The 18,424-nt window shown below is 37.2% G+C and overlaps 2 protein-coding genes across 4 annotated transcripts in view; one reads left to right on the top strand and one right to left on the bottom strand.

The window, feature by feature from the left end:
* grb2b (growth factor receptor-bound protein 2b) overlaps positions 1 to 9,452 on the bottom strand; it is a 41,334-nt gene extending 31,882 nt beyond the window's left edge. The window contains exons 1-3 of one of the 2 annotated variants that reach the window (XM_084116503.1): positions 9,278 to 9,423; positions 8,083 to 8,164; positions 7,851 to 7,997 (exon numbers count right to left, since the gene is read on the bottom strand). In XM_084116503.1, coding sequence (XP_083972629.1) covers positions 7,851 to 7,928 — 78 coding nt within the window. In that variant the 5' untranslated portion in view covers positions 7,929 to 7,997; positions 8,083 to 8,164; positions 9,278 to 9,423. Of the gene's footprint in view, positions 1 to 7,850; positions 8,165 to 9,277 lie in introns of both variants that reach the window. The other variant, XM_084116502.1, reaches the window with a different exon arrangement.
* Positions 9,453 to 11,257: 1,805 nt separating this feature from the next.
* On the top strand, positions 11,258 to 17,750 carry mchr1b (melanin-concentrating hormone receptor 1b). Of its 2 annotated transcripts, XM_084108375.1 has the most exons (4): positions 11,258 to 11,450; positions 12,132 to 12,192; positions 12,303 to 12,372; positions 14,606 to 17,750. In XM_084108375.1, the coding sequence occupies exons 3-4, from the start codon at positions 12,309 to 12,311 to the stop codon at positions 15,619 to 15,621; spliced, it is 1,080 nt and encodes a 359-aa protein (XP_083964501.1). In that variant the 5' UTR covers positions 11,258 to 11,450; positions 12,132 to 12,192; positions 12,303 to 12,308; the 3' UTR covers positions 15,622 to 17,750. The 2 variants fall into 2 exon arrangements, with proteins under 2 accessions (XP_083964501.1, XP_083964500.1); XM_084108374.1 differs by lacking the exon at positions 12,132 to 12,192.
* The last annotated feature ends 674 nt before the right edge of the window (positions 17,751 to 18,424 follow it).

Here is an 18,424-nt window from a genome sequence, read left to right as displayed (position 1 = left end):
GTACAATCGCTGAGGACTGAGGAAGCCTCGTGAGCTGAAGTATATAGTTATGGTAATGGATGTTTAGCTTCTGACATTCACTTTAAGCGGCAGACCAATCACAAAAGACTGGGTCGTCTGGCCAATCAGAGCTCACGGAAAGGAGGGATTTAGAGAGACTGATTCAACCATTGAGTCGTTTGAGAATCATTGAACAATTTGGTGATGTGCAATGTATGTGCAATGTATATTATGAGAAAAAGTTTTTTTTTTACTTTTGATGCATGTAAACCTGTTGTAGGAGACGCCAAAACAAAATCAGGAGCCTTTACAATAGCATAATTGGGCCACTTTAAAATATGCTTGTCTAACAAAAAACAACGGAAGTCGTTCCATAAGCTGTAACAAACACCTTTGAAGTGCTTTTTACTTCATTACAAAGTGCTAAAATCAAACTCAAATAAACGATCAAAATGTGTTTCACTTCATATTTGTGACACCCACCAAACCTGCTGAACCTGCCTGCAACACGGCCTGCTCTGTACAGGAATGATGTGTTCAGGATGCTGCTGGGTTGAGGAGGCAACAGCCCCCACCTCCAGATCTAGGGCACAGCAGAAAACTCCAGAACAGGTGGAAGAAACCACAAGCCTGCTGCCATTTCCCTCTGAGATGATGATGATGATGATGATGAGCTTTAGGCCACCAAGAGCAGCCTGAAGCAACTCAGTGACTAAAAATCACATTGCTAATAGAAGTTCCTGTATTAACCAACTGCAACACTATCATGTGAACTCCACTATCTGCCTGCGATCTGTTGCATGGAGTAAAGCACTAAACAATTCTCAGAATCTGATCTGTGTATTATAACATTTAGTATCCTTGTTGTCAATAACACTTTACTTAAAGCCTTTTATAGTGCATTATACATAAGGTATTCTTATGTTATAAAGCATTATATCGGTTCATGAATAATTGTAACCAAAGTTTAAATTCATTGTAATATTTGCAGATTCCTTGTTACATCTGAAAATTGATTGCTTGATGTGTTGTAATGCATTATATTTTATAAAGGTGTGTTCAATGATTAGATTATTACTATGTTTTATAACTGTGTTACAATTTTTCATGAGACCATACAATGCATTGCAACGCATAATTAATGCATTAAAATAAATTATATATAAAGCCTTTAAGAAAAGTGTTACCGAATTGTCTATAAACTTAATCCTGATTTTTTGGATTCGGAACAAAAGTCCATTTCTACCCTTTGGTTGAATTTAATTATTCATAAAATAATTATGAAATATTATATTTATGACATATAAATTAACATTAATGAGAAGACCATCAGACGACAATGGAAGAAACATATGTCGTAGTTTAATTTCATCAGTTGCGCAAGACATTTGTTGTTGCGTATGTGTTGCCTGAGGTAACGATTTAGTACCACAGGCTGGTATTGCACAGAAGCCACATTTTTTGTATCAATCCAACCTTAGTCTTAACTCCCATTGGTAGATGCTGCGCATTATTTACATAAAGTTGAATTCTACTCAAAATTGTTACATCGCCAGTGGTCTCTGCTGCCAGAAATCGCAGACTCTCATCAAAAACCAACAGCTTCTGGTTTTGTCAGTGCAAACTGCAGTCAGTGTGAACGGAGACTGACTTGGTAGCAAAGGAGACAAGAACAGATGAACTGAGAGGGCAGCCATGCAGTCTAATAGCTGACATGCTAAATTCAGCTTGACTGGGCCGAGGGCAATGGAGCAGGGGCCTGTTAAATCATGTCCGTCTTTACCGACTCATCTCAAGGAAAAGATCAGAGCGTGTGTCACAGTCTGGAGAGAGAGAGAGAGAGAGAGAGAGAGAGAGAGAGAGAGAGAGAGAGAGAGAGAGAGAGAGAGAGAGAGAGAGAGAGAGAGAGAGAGAAAAATGGAGCAAGAAAAAAAAAAGAAGAGAACTCGGAAAAACAAATATAGGCTTTTGATATCAATGCAAATTGCATCAGTTTATTACAGCATTAGCAAACTGTATTTATTACCATTTTCCAGGATAATTGCACCTCATTTCCACAGCTAGAGGCAAATGTACCAGACTGATAAACCAAACTACGTAAAGAGCAAATAACCGACTTTAGCATGCGGCAGCTTTATGAAATCGTCAGGGGTGTGAAACACAGAGGACGCTGAATGACAGCTGCTGAAACTATTCGAAATTCACGAGGGAGAAACTGAAACTATGTGGAGGAATGAAATGAAACCTACAAAAACTTTGCCGCCAGGTCAACAGACAGCAGCATCCGCAACCACTCATTAGTAAACCCACGAGTGACACCTGACCTGACCCGTTTAAAATCCTCTGATCTTGTGTATAAAGAGTGACAGTTTTACCAGTCATAACAGCAGATATAGATTATGACAAACATGCAGAATACATTTTTAATCATAGCTTTATTTCTGCTTTTTGACTCAATAGGAAAAAAATACAGTCATTAGAGACAGCATAGCATGCATTATGAATATAATGATAAAAATATTATTATAATTTATTTAAGCAAATGATACATTAAATAAGTTCCTTCACCACTGAGCGGATGTCATTTATCAGATGTAACAACAGTCAAACCGAAATGTATTCAGACACCTTCAAGATTTATCACACTATCACAGTTTATTCGCTGTAGTTTAGAAAACGGTAATAATAACATGATAAGAACTCAGAGTTATCAAATCAGTTGATATTTCACTGGTTTTGGCCATCCTCACAAATGAGTTAGGCTGAATAGCTGTCAGCTGTTAAATTTAAGTACACAATGAGATAATACCAATTTAGGTCAACCAATTACCAAGCAATGCTTCATTTTGTTGAGTCTGTGGTGTAAAAAGGTTGCATTAGCAATTAAAGAAAAAACACTTAAACAAAACATGGTCAAAGTGTCTGAATAATTTGTGGTCCCAAATGTTTATAAATTTTACTGGTAGTCCACTGTATGAAGAGTTTTTGGGTATAATGTGTCACAGTTTACTTTATTTTGCTATCCAAACTTAAATAAATGAACTATAGTGTTCTGCACCCACTAGTAAAAAAATATCAAAAATTATATCTGGTGTCTGAATAATTTTTGGGTTGACCAAGTAGAAAAGTGTGAATAAAATCAATCAAACTGATTATCAGTTAAACCTTACCTTTGATAGATTTACTGTCAAGAAAACGAGTCTTTGATCTCTTTAGAGAAAGCGTTTCAATGGATGCATGACATGCATGGTTGCCAGGGCGTTGCTAGGGTATTCTGATCAGTTTTTTTAATGTGGTGGGTTGCTAGTCTATGCAAGCTCAAAAATAACCCAACCCCAGGTGTATAAGCTACTCTAGTCTCCACTCTCCAGATTTGGCTCAGGTCCCTCCTTCAATGTTTATTTTGTCAATCAAAAATTATAAATCTAAATGCTTACAAACTTAACATTACATTTACATTTAGCAGACGATTTTATCCAAACTGACTTGCATTGCATGCAAGGTATACATTTTATCAGTTCATGCACTCCCTGGGAATCGAAGCCAAGACATTGGGTAACAACACCTCTTATTAACAAGCCGCACAATTCAAAGTATCATTCATGTCTGCAACATTATCTGCAAGACAAGTTACATGCTGAACTTTAATACTTAACTTAGCGTTACAACCTTTATCTCTACTTTGTTGTATTCTGAATCACCCGTGAGGACTGAAATAAAACCTTTTCATTCCTTTTGGAAAAAGATGCTCATGGTTATTCCTAGAATAAAGAGTCTGGAGCATAATGACTCATTTCAGAGCTGTGCTGCCATTACAGGAAGACGCGCTCATGGCATGTTTCAACAGCATTGCAAACATGTTCATGTTAGCGGGACGACGAACCCTCGAGCTAATGTTCTCACGGACTCCGTCTCCATCGCTTCTAAGATGAGACAGACCCTTAAACAGAGCAGTCCTTCCCAATCAGCCATCAATGTGGAAAATTAAGAGTGAATGAAAGGTCAATTCAAAGACGCTTAGCCTTTCAGCGACAGCCATCAGCCGGTCAATGTTTATTCCGCGGTATGTTACAAGAAAAACAGCCATTGATGTCCACTTAAGAAAATCATTCTGCAGGCCGACCAGCTATCAAAAGCAAAACGAGAAGTGGAAAGTGAAAATGAGAAGATACTAGATTTTGTCTTTTTTATTTTCATCTCACAGATGAATTTAAAAAAGAAAATTTAAAAAAGAAATACCAGGTTGTTCCTCTTACTGTGGTAGCAGGCAAAAACCCCGCAAAATCCCTTTATTTACAAAAAAACCACCTTCCATACTTGAAATACTTGAATGTGTCAATGTGTGAGATAACTGTCACAACGTCTAAGAGGACCGTACCGATATCTTTGGTGTCTTAAAGCTCAAAACACTGTTAAAAGCATGATAGCACTCTCATAATGGGTCTGAATACATGCACTTACTCCTCTTGACTAATGGACCAAACTTCATACACAAGAGGAAAGTGTGTTTAAATCCACTGCAGTGCATTATATCTATTCACAGTGTCTTCTACCTATATACGTGTCCATCACAAGCTGAATCACCTGCCTAAGACAGCATAAATGTCCATTTTATTCCCTGTGCTGAAAAAAGAAAAAAAATAGTAAAACTCAGCCATGATATCAGCCAAAATGATTCAGTTTGGTTATTTTGAGATTACCAGCCAGTTTCAAGATCTACTGACATCCTTGTTAATGAGTAGTGCATGTTTTTCTGGTAATAATACAGAACACGTGTTTCTGTTTTTTCTGGTGGCTTAATATTGTATATAAATAAATGTGGTTACATTTTAGTACTGTATTTCTCATTTATTGTCATTAAACTGTATTTTATTTATCAGCCACCCTGCTCTCATGCTTTTCTCATTAGAAAAGAAACCAAGACAAAATTACTTGAGCATGTTCACCACTGCAACCTCAGTCTGTGATGATTCAGGGTACAGTAATAAAGGGTCTAGAGATAACCTGCGGGTTTTCTACATCACCATAGTTTTCAGATATGTCGACGTCATACTAGACATCACATCTACATTAGAGGCTGACGAGCTCAAAGATAAGGAAGTCTTTAAGACGTTCTTTAAGTGAACTGCACATGTCCATCAACAGGTACTTAAGTTGGAGCCAATTTGCTAAAACACACAGAAATCATCACTAAGGCTATACAGAGCAATTGCTCTAAAACCCACTCAGAAGACCTTAGCAGCTGAAAAGCATCACCTTGACAACCACCAAGAACCCCGTTGAATTGTGGGGGTGACTTTTTCATATGCAAACACCACTCACATTTTCATCTCAAAAATGTAAATCAAGTATAAAATATATAAAAAATGCTGACAGACAATAAAGACGACCTCTCTCTCTCTCTCTGGACATTTTAGCACCCTTGCTGACTTATGGTGTATTTTTTGCACACTCCGAAGAATCACTTCCTCATCAAATCACAGATGCAAAATGAAAAAGAAACAAGAAAGCACTCAAAAATGCACACAGTGTGTTCATAATGGCCAGCAACTCCACAGAACCATATAGAACACACAACGCTGAACATCTACATGAGAACATGTGTGATTTCCCCTTTTTCCTTCCATCAGACTGCAAAAAAGACAGAGGAATCGTGGGAAGTGGGTAGACTTGGAGCCAGTCAGTGCTCTACTCTAGACTCACGACGTTTGCAATGGTAAAGACACTTACTTGATGTTTGTGCACAATATTACACCAAACTGCAATGGTTGTTGGGGTAGTGTGAACTAGCCTATAAACAAATCAGTAAAACTTGTCAGATAGATCCAGAACATTCTAACACACAGGGCTGAAAACATATCTTGCAGTTTGTTGATGAGATTGTGCAAACTCGTTTTTTTTTTTTTTACAGACAACGCAGCGTCATTGTGACTGATGATAAGCAGAAATGAAGACAGTTTATGTTAACGTGCGCTGAAATACTCTTCCTGACGCATTTCAAAACACAACATGTGAAACTAAATGGACAGTTCAGCCAAAAATGGAAAATTATCTCATAATTTACTCAACCTCATATCATTCCAAACCTGCCTGACTTTTTTTTGTTCATGGAATGAATGCCAATGGGGTCCAATGTTGTTTTGGACCCCATTGACATCCACTGAATGGATAAAACCACTCTTCTAAATTTTTTTTGTATTCCACAGAATAAATACGTACATGTCATACAGGTTTGGAATGACATGAGGACGAGTACAGAGAATTTTTAGGGGAATGCCTGCTTGCTTAGATAGTTCTCATATTTGCGTATAAGGCGTAAAAGGGACTAAATAAAGACAGATCTCTGCATGTAATCATTTTAAACACGCACGCGAACATACATGATTCCTCGTTGAATCATCTTATTACTACCCTGTTGTTCTGCATGCATTATCCAACAACATAATCTATAGTCGAGAAAAAAAAGCCCACAGAAGAACAGACCAATGTCATAATCCTTCCTGATGTCATCCGTTTTCTTCCTCGCCACTCCAGCACGTGGTTCATTTAGTGACTCTTTGCCGTCCCATCGCAAAGACAAAGACCTGATGATAGTCTCAGGTAATCAGATCAACGGAATGATGCGGTTGACGTGCTTATGAGAGGTTTATGCGTGCATGATGCACGAAAGATGCCCCCAAATTTAACCTGAAGGATTAGAATGATTGCGTTTAAATCTTCGAGCACTTGAGTACAAGCCCTTTCCTCCGCACATCTGATATGATGCAATCCAGCTCAAAGAGGGCCGGCTTGAACTCTCCTTAGGGAGTGAACGAAAGACCGCGGCTTTACATAAGCTGGACAGCGACATACATCTGTGAGGTCTGGCCGGATTAACAGATGCTGCTGCGCTTGAGATTAACATTCAGATGCAGGAGGAAAGAGAAATTATGTGCTTGCGTAAACAGTCATTCGGAGAAGCTGCCGTTTTGATGGATGACACTACGCTGATATCACGAAAGAGATATTAGAAGGGAGGAAATAATGACCATGAAATGCACAGGAACTGAAATCAACAAATGTCTATTTTTGGTCTTTGTTCATTCGTCCTACAAACGCTCTAAAATATCTACTCAGTTTCAACTAATTTATGAAAAATTCCTTACATTTTTCCCTTCCAAGTCTCTCAAGATAAAAGCATCTGCTAAATAAGTACATATAAACAAACATGTGCACGTATAGATGGTGATCATTTGTTGAAATATACATAAGATATACAAGATAAGAGGTGAAATGGTCGACCAACCATCAATTGGAACCAGCCGGGAGGGTTTTTGATTTGTTTTACTTTGGCCGATCTGTGTTCTGGAAGTACACCCATGCACACAAACTGCATTGGAATTATTTCCAAAAATGTCATCCGTTTGGAAATATTACAAAGTCTGTGAACAGGACGTTAAGATCGCAAGCTGTAATGACAGCAAAGTAACAGTAAAAGTTAGCCATGAAGGAATTGGCCCATTTGCTTGTAAAAAAAAAAGAAAAGAAAAAAAAATCTTAATCGGTGCATCTCTACTTAAGATTTTTTATAGCACTTCCTTTTTTACAATACCATAAACATCTATTCTACTTCATTTAAAAGGCAAATAACACTACCTTGCATGTGAATAGAAGACCAAACAATAAAACTAATCAATAACTAACAAACCAATTAATGCAGATCCAATATAACCTGTGTAAGTGTTGTTTCAGTAGTTAATTAATAAGTAAGGAAGTAATATACTTATAGACATCCTGATCGAGATAAAACTACACGCTCATGTGGATTTATATTAATAAACAACAATACACATTAAATAATCATGCCTTACCTTCAATATTTCCCCACGTTTAAAACTCAGCTCATCATCTGCAGTTGCTTTGAAATCATACTTGGCAATGGCCTCCATGATTCAGCCTGACGGACACCTATGTGGTTATAAAGCAGTGGAAAATGCCTCCTGATGCAGTTTATATCCCTGTTGTGGACCAGAGGACCAGACAATGAGATCTCAATAGCGATGATGAGCACAGATCCAAGAAGACACAAGGATGTCCACCTGCCTCTCTCTCTCTCTCTCTCTCAGCCTCAGCCCCGCGTCTCTCCTCCCGTCGCGATCCTCACATAAAGATCACGGCGAGAAACCTGTAAACAAAATACACTCTTTCAGAAAAGCCGATAGGAGAGTGTTGATCTAGTGTTCTAGATTGTTCAATGGGCCGCGCCCCACGATACAACTGGCATTAAAAAGCAAATGCTCCCCATAAAGAGGAAGGAAACCCGTCTGCTTGACGTCTCAAGCGGCCAATTACGCACCGCGACCATAGCGGACCGTCCAATCAGATTAGCGCGTCGGAGAGGACTCGGCCAATCAAAGCCCTAGAAGCGACGTCAACACCCAATTGGCTTCGCTCCGTCTAGTGTTCGACCAATAAACGTTCGGAATTTCTCAGCGTTGGAGAACGCAAGGCTCGATAACGTCATAGTGCTATTGAACGTGCACAGAATAATATTCGTTTAAACCTGTGAGCAAATATCAAGGATTGCGCAGACATAAGTCGAAACGTAAACACAGCTATGCAAACCAGCTGTAATGTATTAACGATATTAGATTTCTAGCGGAGAAAATTGCGTAAATGACACCGGAAATGGAACCGCTGTGGATTGTATCTAAAGCATACATGTTTTTGTACATTTGAATCATATTGACATCTTGCAGAGTATTGAAAATCAACAGGCCAGCATTTGACACTTACGTATTGTTGTCTGACTGTATAAATATTGAAACGTTTAGCATGATATAATGGAATAACACAATGTTTACAACATTCAAATAAAATAGATATTAATTGTAAAACTGCTATGCTTAATATTGTTTACAATTATGTATAGAGTAACACAATGTAAAACTCACTTTCACTGTCTATTATGTTCAAGTTTCTAAAGTATTACTATTGAACTATGTATCGTTTAAATGATAATAGAAGAAACATCAATAATTTCAGAACAGCTCCGAAGGTTCTAGTTTATAAATCCCGTAAAGCAACTTTAAAACAATACACGAGATTGAGTTTCTTTTCTCGACTTTTTGTCAAAATGTATAGAAGCATAAAAGCGAAGGTTTCATAACCATAAATAATAGCGAATATTGATAATGTATAGTAAAGCACACAGGCCTTATGGCCTTTGGTCATGTTAACGTAAAAAAAAAAAACTGACGCTGGCAGTCAGAGAAAAACTGAAGTTTCATATACTCACTCTTTTAAACAACTGTAAGGGCCAATACTCGCTCTCTCGTTGTAATGAACCTAGAATCCACTCCAATTAGTCTTTAATCGTTGGTGAGGTTGAGCTCTTGTACCTCGCCCGACTTGAAATGGTGAAAAATTGCTGTATTTTTCTGTTTATTTCCGTTTCCTCCTCTATACAGCATGTGCAGCTTCCGCCTGCCCCTAGTGGACGAGTTGTGTCATTACACACTTTTACAATGATGCTCAATTGGCTGCGGCATTGCGCCATCTTCTGGTAAAATATCAAGAGCGTTTTAATATGACAGAGAATAAACATATTCTAGAGTACCTGACGTTGGTTGTGGATGCTCAGAAGTTTAGAACATTGCTTTTTACCACATGGCCTGAAACTGCATCATCTTCACTTATTCAGATTAACTTTCAGGATCAAATATTATACTTATTATTATTAGAAAAAATATCACTAAGTATGATTTAAGCTGATTTCTATAGATATTGATTCAGATAGATAGTTTCTATAGAACTTGTTTGCAATTACTGATATGGGTTACCAAATCAATTTTTTTTTTTTTACATAAGTGATCTATCTTAACCACTAATCATGGTTAATTCAGGAACAATATTGTTCTCATATTTAGTCTTTACACTTTGCCCTCTCTGTATATTTTTTGTCCTTTTTTATTTCCTGTATTTCATTTTTTTTTCTTCTCTTCTTATTTTTAATAATGTTAAACTGTATTTTTTATCAAAAAGCCCTACTAGGGACAAGTGTCGTGAATTAGCTTTAGCTAAAAACACTATGATACATACATCGGATGACTGTTAAAGCTTATCTATGTTATTTGTGTCTGTCCCTGTCTAAATAAACTTAATAATAATCTTAGATGATAACCATATGTTCAAAGTGTGCGCAGACACGTGTGTGTGTGTGTGTGTGCATTTTACATGAGAGTTTGCCATGTGATAGGCTTACTGTAAACAGAGGAATTACCATGGTAGAGACTGTCTCATACTGTAACTCACCCTTCATCTGTAAAGGTCTACTACAGTATTCAGTCAACTGGCACAGTGAGAACATTTACTGCATTGCCAGCAAACTCTGTTCTAGCAGAAGCTCATGGCTGCTTCATCACACCTTATATAATACACTAGATACTATTACAAACATATGGATGTTACGTAAGTTAGGTAATGTAAGTGTATTTTCTAATGTGGCATCTGTAGCCGGTGTTACTGTAATTATTTCAGCAGCAAGTGTGATTTGAAACATAGCTATCTTGCATTGTTGGCTATTACAGTAAACGAATCGAATGTTAAAAGTAGGCTACTAAACTGAAAGAAGATCATACCGTTGTGTTTCGGTGATTAAACCAAATGTTCTTATTACATATTACAATAATCTTGAGTTTGAAACAATGATTATAATGAAAATATGTACAAGAATGAAAGCATGAGATCAGGTTTTGAAAGAATGACTGTGTTACAAGACTTTTGTACTAAGAGTTTTGAAAATGTACACCTTACTTGTGCAAATAGTACCAAAGCGAATAACAAAACTGTAATATGACATTCTGATGGGAATATACTTTTAAGTACCCAGATATCAAAAATATGCTTTTCGTTATTGAAAATGTTATTTCTGAATGTTCTCTGAACGGTTAAAACCGATAAGAACGTTAAAGTTATGACAACGTTCCCTGTTAGCTGGGCAATTTTAATACTTTTTCAAGATATTCAAATATGCTATCACATATTTCTATTTCTTTTTGCATAGATTATCTGCTTCAAAATGTGCGCTTCACGCGTAGGCTGATCAATGGGATTATTTGCTGTAACCTTGTGTGCCGTTTCCCGTTTCTGTACAAAAAGTGCCCAAAAATGGATGATGTTCCTCACGTCAGCAGCTTCAGGCAGCAAATCAGACGCTACATCGAGCTTAACACACAACCCCTTTTCAGCAAGGCTCATTTTCTCAGATGTCCTGTGTATCAGGAATGAATGAGAGCGTTGACATCACAGGAGGCACATCTTCATCGGACAATGAAGCAGTGAAGTGTGTAACTGGAGACATATTGGCGATGCAGAAGCAGAAATGGGTCGTGTAGAGCGCGTTTGAGGAGCTGTCAACTAGTGGCAGAGAAATTAAAGGCTAACCACTGGAGATACTCAACTAGATTAAGGTAGGTTTATGCAAACGAGATCGAATTTGATGCGTTATTGTTTTACACTAAGAAAAAGTACTACAAAGTGTTTGTGGACAGGCATGTCAATAACACATTTCATAATATTCATCCATGTTGTTTTTGAAGTACCTTGGAGTATGTAAATACCATGGTAGCCTATTTTGATAAGGGTTGCCCATAAATGATGATACAGTAGTTAAAAAGAAATGATGTTCATGCACAAAGAACCATTTAAATAAATGGGTAAAGGAAAAACCCAATTAAATCAGTGTGAGAAAAATAGAAAGCTTGAAATTGTAAAGATGTGTTGTATCTAAAATGACTTAATTTGCTTTTAAGTTGCCAAAATTAATTATTAAAATATTATCCTGAGATATTTTCGTTTGTTGTTTGTTGACATCGTCTATTCCATGTAATACAATTGTTCTTATTTCTTACTGTTCAAAATTAAGGGTGTTAACAGAGTACAGAAATCTGATTTCATGAATCTCAGGATAAAAAAGTGATTATATAAAATTTAGTAAATAAATGTGAAATAATTTATTTTGGTAATTTGGTTTATTTTGGTTTTGCTCTGTTTGAAGTTCACGGTGTGCAGATTTGACTGTTTACAAAAAAACTCAGCAGGTGTTGAATATAAGTTTAAGTGTGTAAGACTATCTTGAATTCCCTCTACAGTCTCTACAATTGTACATATATTCTATAGTGGCAAAGACCACTAATAATTCATTTCTTAACAGTAAGTTAAGCATTTATTCTCATGTCACTTAAAATATGAATTGAAACAATCATATCTCTTGTGACAGCCTGTTGATAATAACATCTGTGCATTTGTATTTTATGATCAAGTTTGTGATGGATTTCAACGTGACCCCCAATTCCAGTGATGAGTTTAATTCATCTCAACATTTAAATGCAGGTAAATACGCTATCCAAATGTTGTCCAGCAACCTAAATGTGTGTCATGTGGCAAATTAACAGGCTTTATTCAAGTCAAACATAATATTTATTTGACTTCATTAGGCGGTTAGACCACCAAAAGTAGTTTGTCTCTTACTTTTTTTAAGTGTAATGTTTTGTTAGATACATTTTTGGTTCTCTGCTTGTGTGTAGCTCATGACTCACCCCAGATAGCAAACAATCATTGAAACAATGTTAAGTCAATGTTGACGGCTCAACATTAATTGCATTGAATTAACGTTACAAAGTGATGTTGCTTCAGTATCGCTTTTGCACCCTCAGTACTGTTGAAACAAAGTTGAGATTTCAACAACATAAACAAAACAAAATCAATGATAATATCATTGAATCAACCTTATGAAGTGATGTTAGTACAATATCACGTTTGCACCCACATTTAATGACGAAAAAGAAAGCATAATGTTATATAAGAACAAGTCGATTCAGTTGTCATACAGTCACATTCAAGAATGTTAATATACCAAACACAATTTGATTCACTTTTCTAAAATCTATGAATGCCTCAATATCAAAAGAAAGCACTATGGCAGGGGTGGCCAATTTTTCCAGCCGAGTTCATCTCGGCTTTAACTATGTAGCATTTAAGTATGAAGTATGATCTTGAAAAATAAAAGAGCTTAGGTTTTTTCAAGGAAAATGTCTTTAAAGGGATAGTTCACCCTGAAATGAAAATTCTGTCATCATTTACCCACCCTCAAGTGGTTCCAAACCTGTAAGAGTTTCTTTCTTCTGTTGAACACAAAAGAAGATATTTCAAAGAATATTGGCAACCAGACAGTTGAAGGTAGCCATTGACTTCCATAGAAGGGGAAAAAAAAATGATGTCAATGGGTGCCGTCAACTGTCTGGTTACCAACATTCTTTAAAATATCTTCTTTTGTGTTCAACAGAAAAAAGAAACATGGAAAAACATAAGGGAGAGTTAATTACAGAATTTTCATTTTGGTGTGAACTATCCCTTTAAAGCGGCAGATTCACATTATGTAGATCTTAATCTCTTTAAATATCACAAAATAGCCATGTCATTCACTTTCTAAATAAACACAAGATGTTTCACTTCAAGAAATCTGTTAAATGATGTTAGAACTTTATTCAGGAATTTCCTAATTAACATTGCTAAAGCAAAATGCATTTTTTAAGAATATAGAAAAATCGATGCCTTATTCAAACACCCACTAGTGGTCTGCAGACTCAGAGATACAAACCTGCATGATCTTGTGCTCATCAATACAAAATCACTGTTTGTTCAATGTCACTGTCTCCACCCATGTGTGCTGTCGGCTTTTATTAAAATTTCAATGCTGATCCAAAACACTTTGTCTGTTAAACATTGAAATGGCAAAATTATGGTTTGGATCAAAACTCAACATTGTATCAATGTCGCCATGCTATCTGGGACAGGCTTTATTGCACGGATAATGTTCAGTCATTATCACAATACAAACCCTGAAAATATGCTTATTGTGTGATTATGACTGGCTGACTGTACAATATTCTGCTTATTATATGGCTACTTGCAACATTTATTTAATACACAGGCATGAAATATTGTAGAATTTAGAATGCTATTGCACTTGACATGTGAAAATAGCATAGTTAAGTTAAAAAAAAAAAAATCATTCTGATATGTTGATTTGCTGCTCAATAAACATTTCTGATTATTATCAATGTTGAAAACAGTTGTGCTGCTGTTCTACGTGTTTGTCCTTGGACTTTTGTGTTACTTCCTGTCTTGAGTGCCATGTTGTAGTTTTCCCCCTTGATTGATTGTCTTTCCCAGGTGTGTCTTGTTAACTTGTTATCTTGTTATCTCAGTTGTTGTACATGCAATGGTTGCTTCCGGTCCTGGTTTCCTTGCTTAGTTTGTTGTTTTGTTCTTTTTATTAAAAACTACTGCATTTAGATCCACGTCTATCCCTCCTTTGCTCCAGCATGTTACAGATCAAATTTTTGGGGGATTCTCTGATGAATAAAAAAGATCAGAAGAAATTGAAATATTTTGTAACATTATAAATGTCTTTACTGTCAATTTAATGCATTGCTGAATAAAAGGTTATGTGTACAACTTTTGAAACTAAAATTGAAAATAGCTAAAAATAAAAGCATGTATTTTAAATGTACTTTGATGCTGCAAACCAAAAGCACTAAAATCTCTCTTTTGTTTCTTGCAGACACTGACGAACAGTATCACAATGTTCTCATGCCTAGCATTTATGGTGTCATCTGCTTTGTCGGCATTATAGGCAACTGCATTGTCATCTACACCATTGTGAAAAAGACAAAGTTCAGGGCGCAACAGACAGTGCCTGACATCTTCATCTTCAGTCTATCCATCGCAGATCTTCTGTTTCTCCTAGGCATGCCGTTCCTCATCCACCAGCTGGTGGGAAACGGTTCCTGGTGTTTCGGTGCCACCATGTGTACCGTCATCACAGCGCTGGACTCCAACAGCCAGATCGTGAGCACCTACATTTTAACAGTCATGACGTTGGACCGATACTTGGCGACAGTTCATCCCATCCGCTTCAACCACATTCGCACTCCATGCGTGGCCGTGGCGGTCGTTGGCCTGGTGTGGATCCTCTCGCTGCTGTCCATCACACCGGTGTGGATGTACGCCGGCCTCATGCCTCTGCGAAACGGTTCAGTGGGATGCGCTCTCCTCCTTCCTAATCCGGCTACCGACACCTACTGGTTTACTCTCTACCAGTTTGTGCTGGCGTTCGCTTTGCCATTGGTGATCATTTGCGTGGTTTTTTTCAAGATTCTCCAGAACATGGCAGCCACAGTAGCCCCACTTCCCCAGCACAGCCTTCGCTTGCGCACCAGAAAGGTCACTCGGATGGCCGTCGCCATATGCCTGGCATTCTTTATTTGCTGGGCGCCTCATTACATCTTGCAGCTGGCACACCTGAGCGTGCAACGGCCCAGTTACGCCTTCCTCTACGCCTATAACGTCGCCATTAGCATGGGCTACGCCAACAGTTGCATTAACCCGCTTCTCTACATCATTCTCAGTGAGACCTTCAAAAGACAATTCATCGTAGCCATCCGGCCAGTGCACAAAGACTTCCGGGCTGATCCGGGAACGGCCGACGGAAGCGTCAGTCTTCGTTTGGCCCCTGACGGAGTGCAGCAGTCCCAGTCCTCTCGGGAGCTGTTGCCAGTCACCGTGGCTGTACCCTGAAACTATTATCTCACTAGAAATCCTTGGAAACTGCAGTCATGCTGAACACATTATTGTGTCCATAATGAGCATACAGCTGAAAAGAAGTCTATGAAGCTTGTTGCAGAATTGCTCAGTAACGGAGTCCGTGGGTCTAAAAGGATCTGTGATTGCACATTTCCCTTGTCATATTTCTGTGCAGTGAAAGAGATATGATACGCAACCCAATTATAGCAAGTGATTTCACAGTGATTTACTACCTTGCAGTTGCATTTACAACCTTTTCATTCTGTAAAATAGGGTTTTGGTAAGTTTACGGTTGGTACGATACACAGTGGAGATCAAAATTAGAGAACAACCTACAATTTCCTAAATTTCAAGGTCACTGCTTAGTCCTATTTGAAGTTATCCTAACAGGAGTAGAAGGGCAGTTTAGAGACTCTCAATGGAGAATCGGTTCAACACTGCAGCTGGAATTGCTCGCCAATACAGTGCTGAAAAGGGTAAGGATTTGTTTCGGCATCAGTGTCTCGCCATTTAATAGAATTCCCCACTGCAGTGTCCAAAATGCTTGGCTATCCTTTGCTGAGGAGGATGTTGTGTGGACAGAGGAGAATTGGTCCAAAGTTTAATTCATTTGTGTAATTTGGGAAACATTATGTTCGGCATCAAACTTGGGAAAGACTGAACCCAAAGTGCGCAAAGAAGTCATTGAAAGTTGGATGAGGAAGTGTCATGGTTTGGGGTATGTTTTCTGCAGCAGCTGTTGGGCCTTTTGTACACCTACATGGCAGGATGAATGCAAATGCATTGCACATGTGGTTCCTTCCCTGCGACCATCTCCCAATCAGGCCGCAATTTTTATGCAAAACAGTGCTCCCTGTTACACTGCAAAACAGGTAAAGCAGTTAATTGAAGCTAAGGACATTGATTTAATGAAATGGCCAGCCCAGAGTGACCAGACCTAATAGAAAATCTCTGGAAAATCCTTGGTGACAAAGTTAAGGCTAAGAAACCCATCACAGTTACCGAACTTTGGAAGAGACTAAGTAGAGTGGACCAAGATCACACCAGAGCAGTGTGAGAAACTAGTGAAAAAAATCTTATTATTGTAGCTTTAAAATGCAATTTTTTACTGTTATGACAAAGCTGTTTTAGTTTTATTTATTTTAGATCATTAAGTTAAACTAAATGAAAATGACAAATGTCACACAAAAAAATTCAAGTGCTGATTTTTAAAAATGGTTTTAGTCTTAGTTAACTATACTAATCCTGATGACAGTTTCTGTATGTTACCTATATTTCCTCATAAGTGTCACAGTTTCCCTTTGTAATCTGCCGTCATGGACACTAATGTAAATTTGTTATGAAGTTCAAGTGTGTCCTTAATTATCTTCATTTACCTGTGTATTTAAGTTCCCTCGTTTATATTGTCGGGTCTCGTTAGTGTTATGGTTGTGTTTGTTTGCCTATGTTTGCACTGTAAGCTTACATGTTTCCTCACTTCTGTGAAAACTTGCAGACTTTGAATGGGATTTTGTTTGCACTTTTATGGACTTCAAATCAGAAACAGCAATTCACTGCCATTATAAAGCTTGGAAGAGCCAGGACATTTTTAATATAACTCCAATTGTATTCGTCTGAAAGAATGTCATATACACCTAGGTAGGATGACTTGAGGGTGAGTAAATCATGGGCTAATTTAAATTTTTGGGTGAACTATCCCTTTAAGTGTTACCTGTTTGTTGTTAAGTGTTAAAATTGCATTTTATGTTTAAAAAAAAAATCTGCCAACAATTTCCTGATCTTTGCTTTTAACCAAAATAAATGTTTTAAAACCCAGAAAATGTTGTTTTCTTTTTCCTAGTGACTACTCTTATGAAACTTTAAAGTGTAATATTTTAATTATGTAATAATTAAAGCAGTATTCCCTGTAAAAATACAATTTATTGCTGTAGACAACAGTTTAATATTGTAAAAGTATGTGGTATATACTGTATTTGGTAATTACAGTGGAGTACTGTAAATGCTGTTTACTGTACTAGTGCTGTAAAAATACAGAATGTGGCTGGCAACTCAGCTGCCAGTATTTTCCTGTAAATTTACAGTGAAAAGTTTTACAGTGTGGATTTACCTGTGGATACTATTAAAGCCTGTCTTGGATCTTTATCTTCTTCGTCGTGTGTGTTACTACAGCCAATTGTGACTAAGTCCATAACTGTGTCACATTATCTATCTCACAAGAGACTTGCTTGTGTTACATTATTTATAAAATTATTTTGCGTTGTAAAGTCATTGAAAATGTTCTTATGAGCTATTCTTAATTATGTTTTAATTAGATCAATGCTTTTTGTTGGAAACACAACTCTTGTTTTTGATGTTAGTGTAAATGTGTATACTCGTTTTTGATATGTGTTTTATGTTGACTTCTTTAATCATTTTGGTGATGTATTACATTTTTAAATAGTCTGTACATATAAATAGCACTACAAAATATCCTTGATTGTCACTCATTACAGGTATGAAGATATAGTATGGCAAATTGTGTGTGTCTGTATAACAACTCTATTGGATATTTACAATGCCAGCCATTGTTCCTCTGAAAAGAGAGGTGATTTGGATGTAAAATAGTTTCCCCCATTTTATAAACATCTTCTGTTACTGAAATCAGCATATAAAGGAATTCGAAGTGCTCCATTTCCTCTTTTGATTGCAGTGGAAAACAGGACAAGTTTGATATTCAGAAACTGCCTTGCAATTTCATAGCATCCCTTCAGTGCAACACACGTCAGCAGATTTGTCTATGAATTTATAATTTTTATTT

The sequence above is a fragment of the Abramis brama genome (genome assembly GCF_963993115.1).
Source record: "Abramis brama genome assembly, chromosome: 1".
NCBI lineage: Eukaryota > Metazoa > Chordata > Actinopteri > Cypriniformes > Leuciscidae > Abramis > Abramis brama.
The sequence above is the reverse complement of the archived record's forward strand: the minus strand, read 5'-3'. Positions and strand labels throughout refer to the sequence as shown.

Excerpts from the sequence above, each read along its gene's own strand:
- mchr1b (XM_084108374.1), top strand. The coding sequence starts at position 12,309 with ATGGATTTCAACGTGACCCCCAATTCCAGTGATGAGTTTAATTCATCT. Across the intron at positions 12,373-14,605 it reads ATCTCAACATTTAAATGCAG|ACACTGACGAACAGTATCAC; the intron begins GTAAATACGCTA and ends TGTTTCTTGCAG.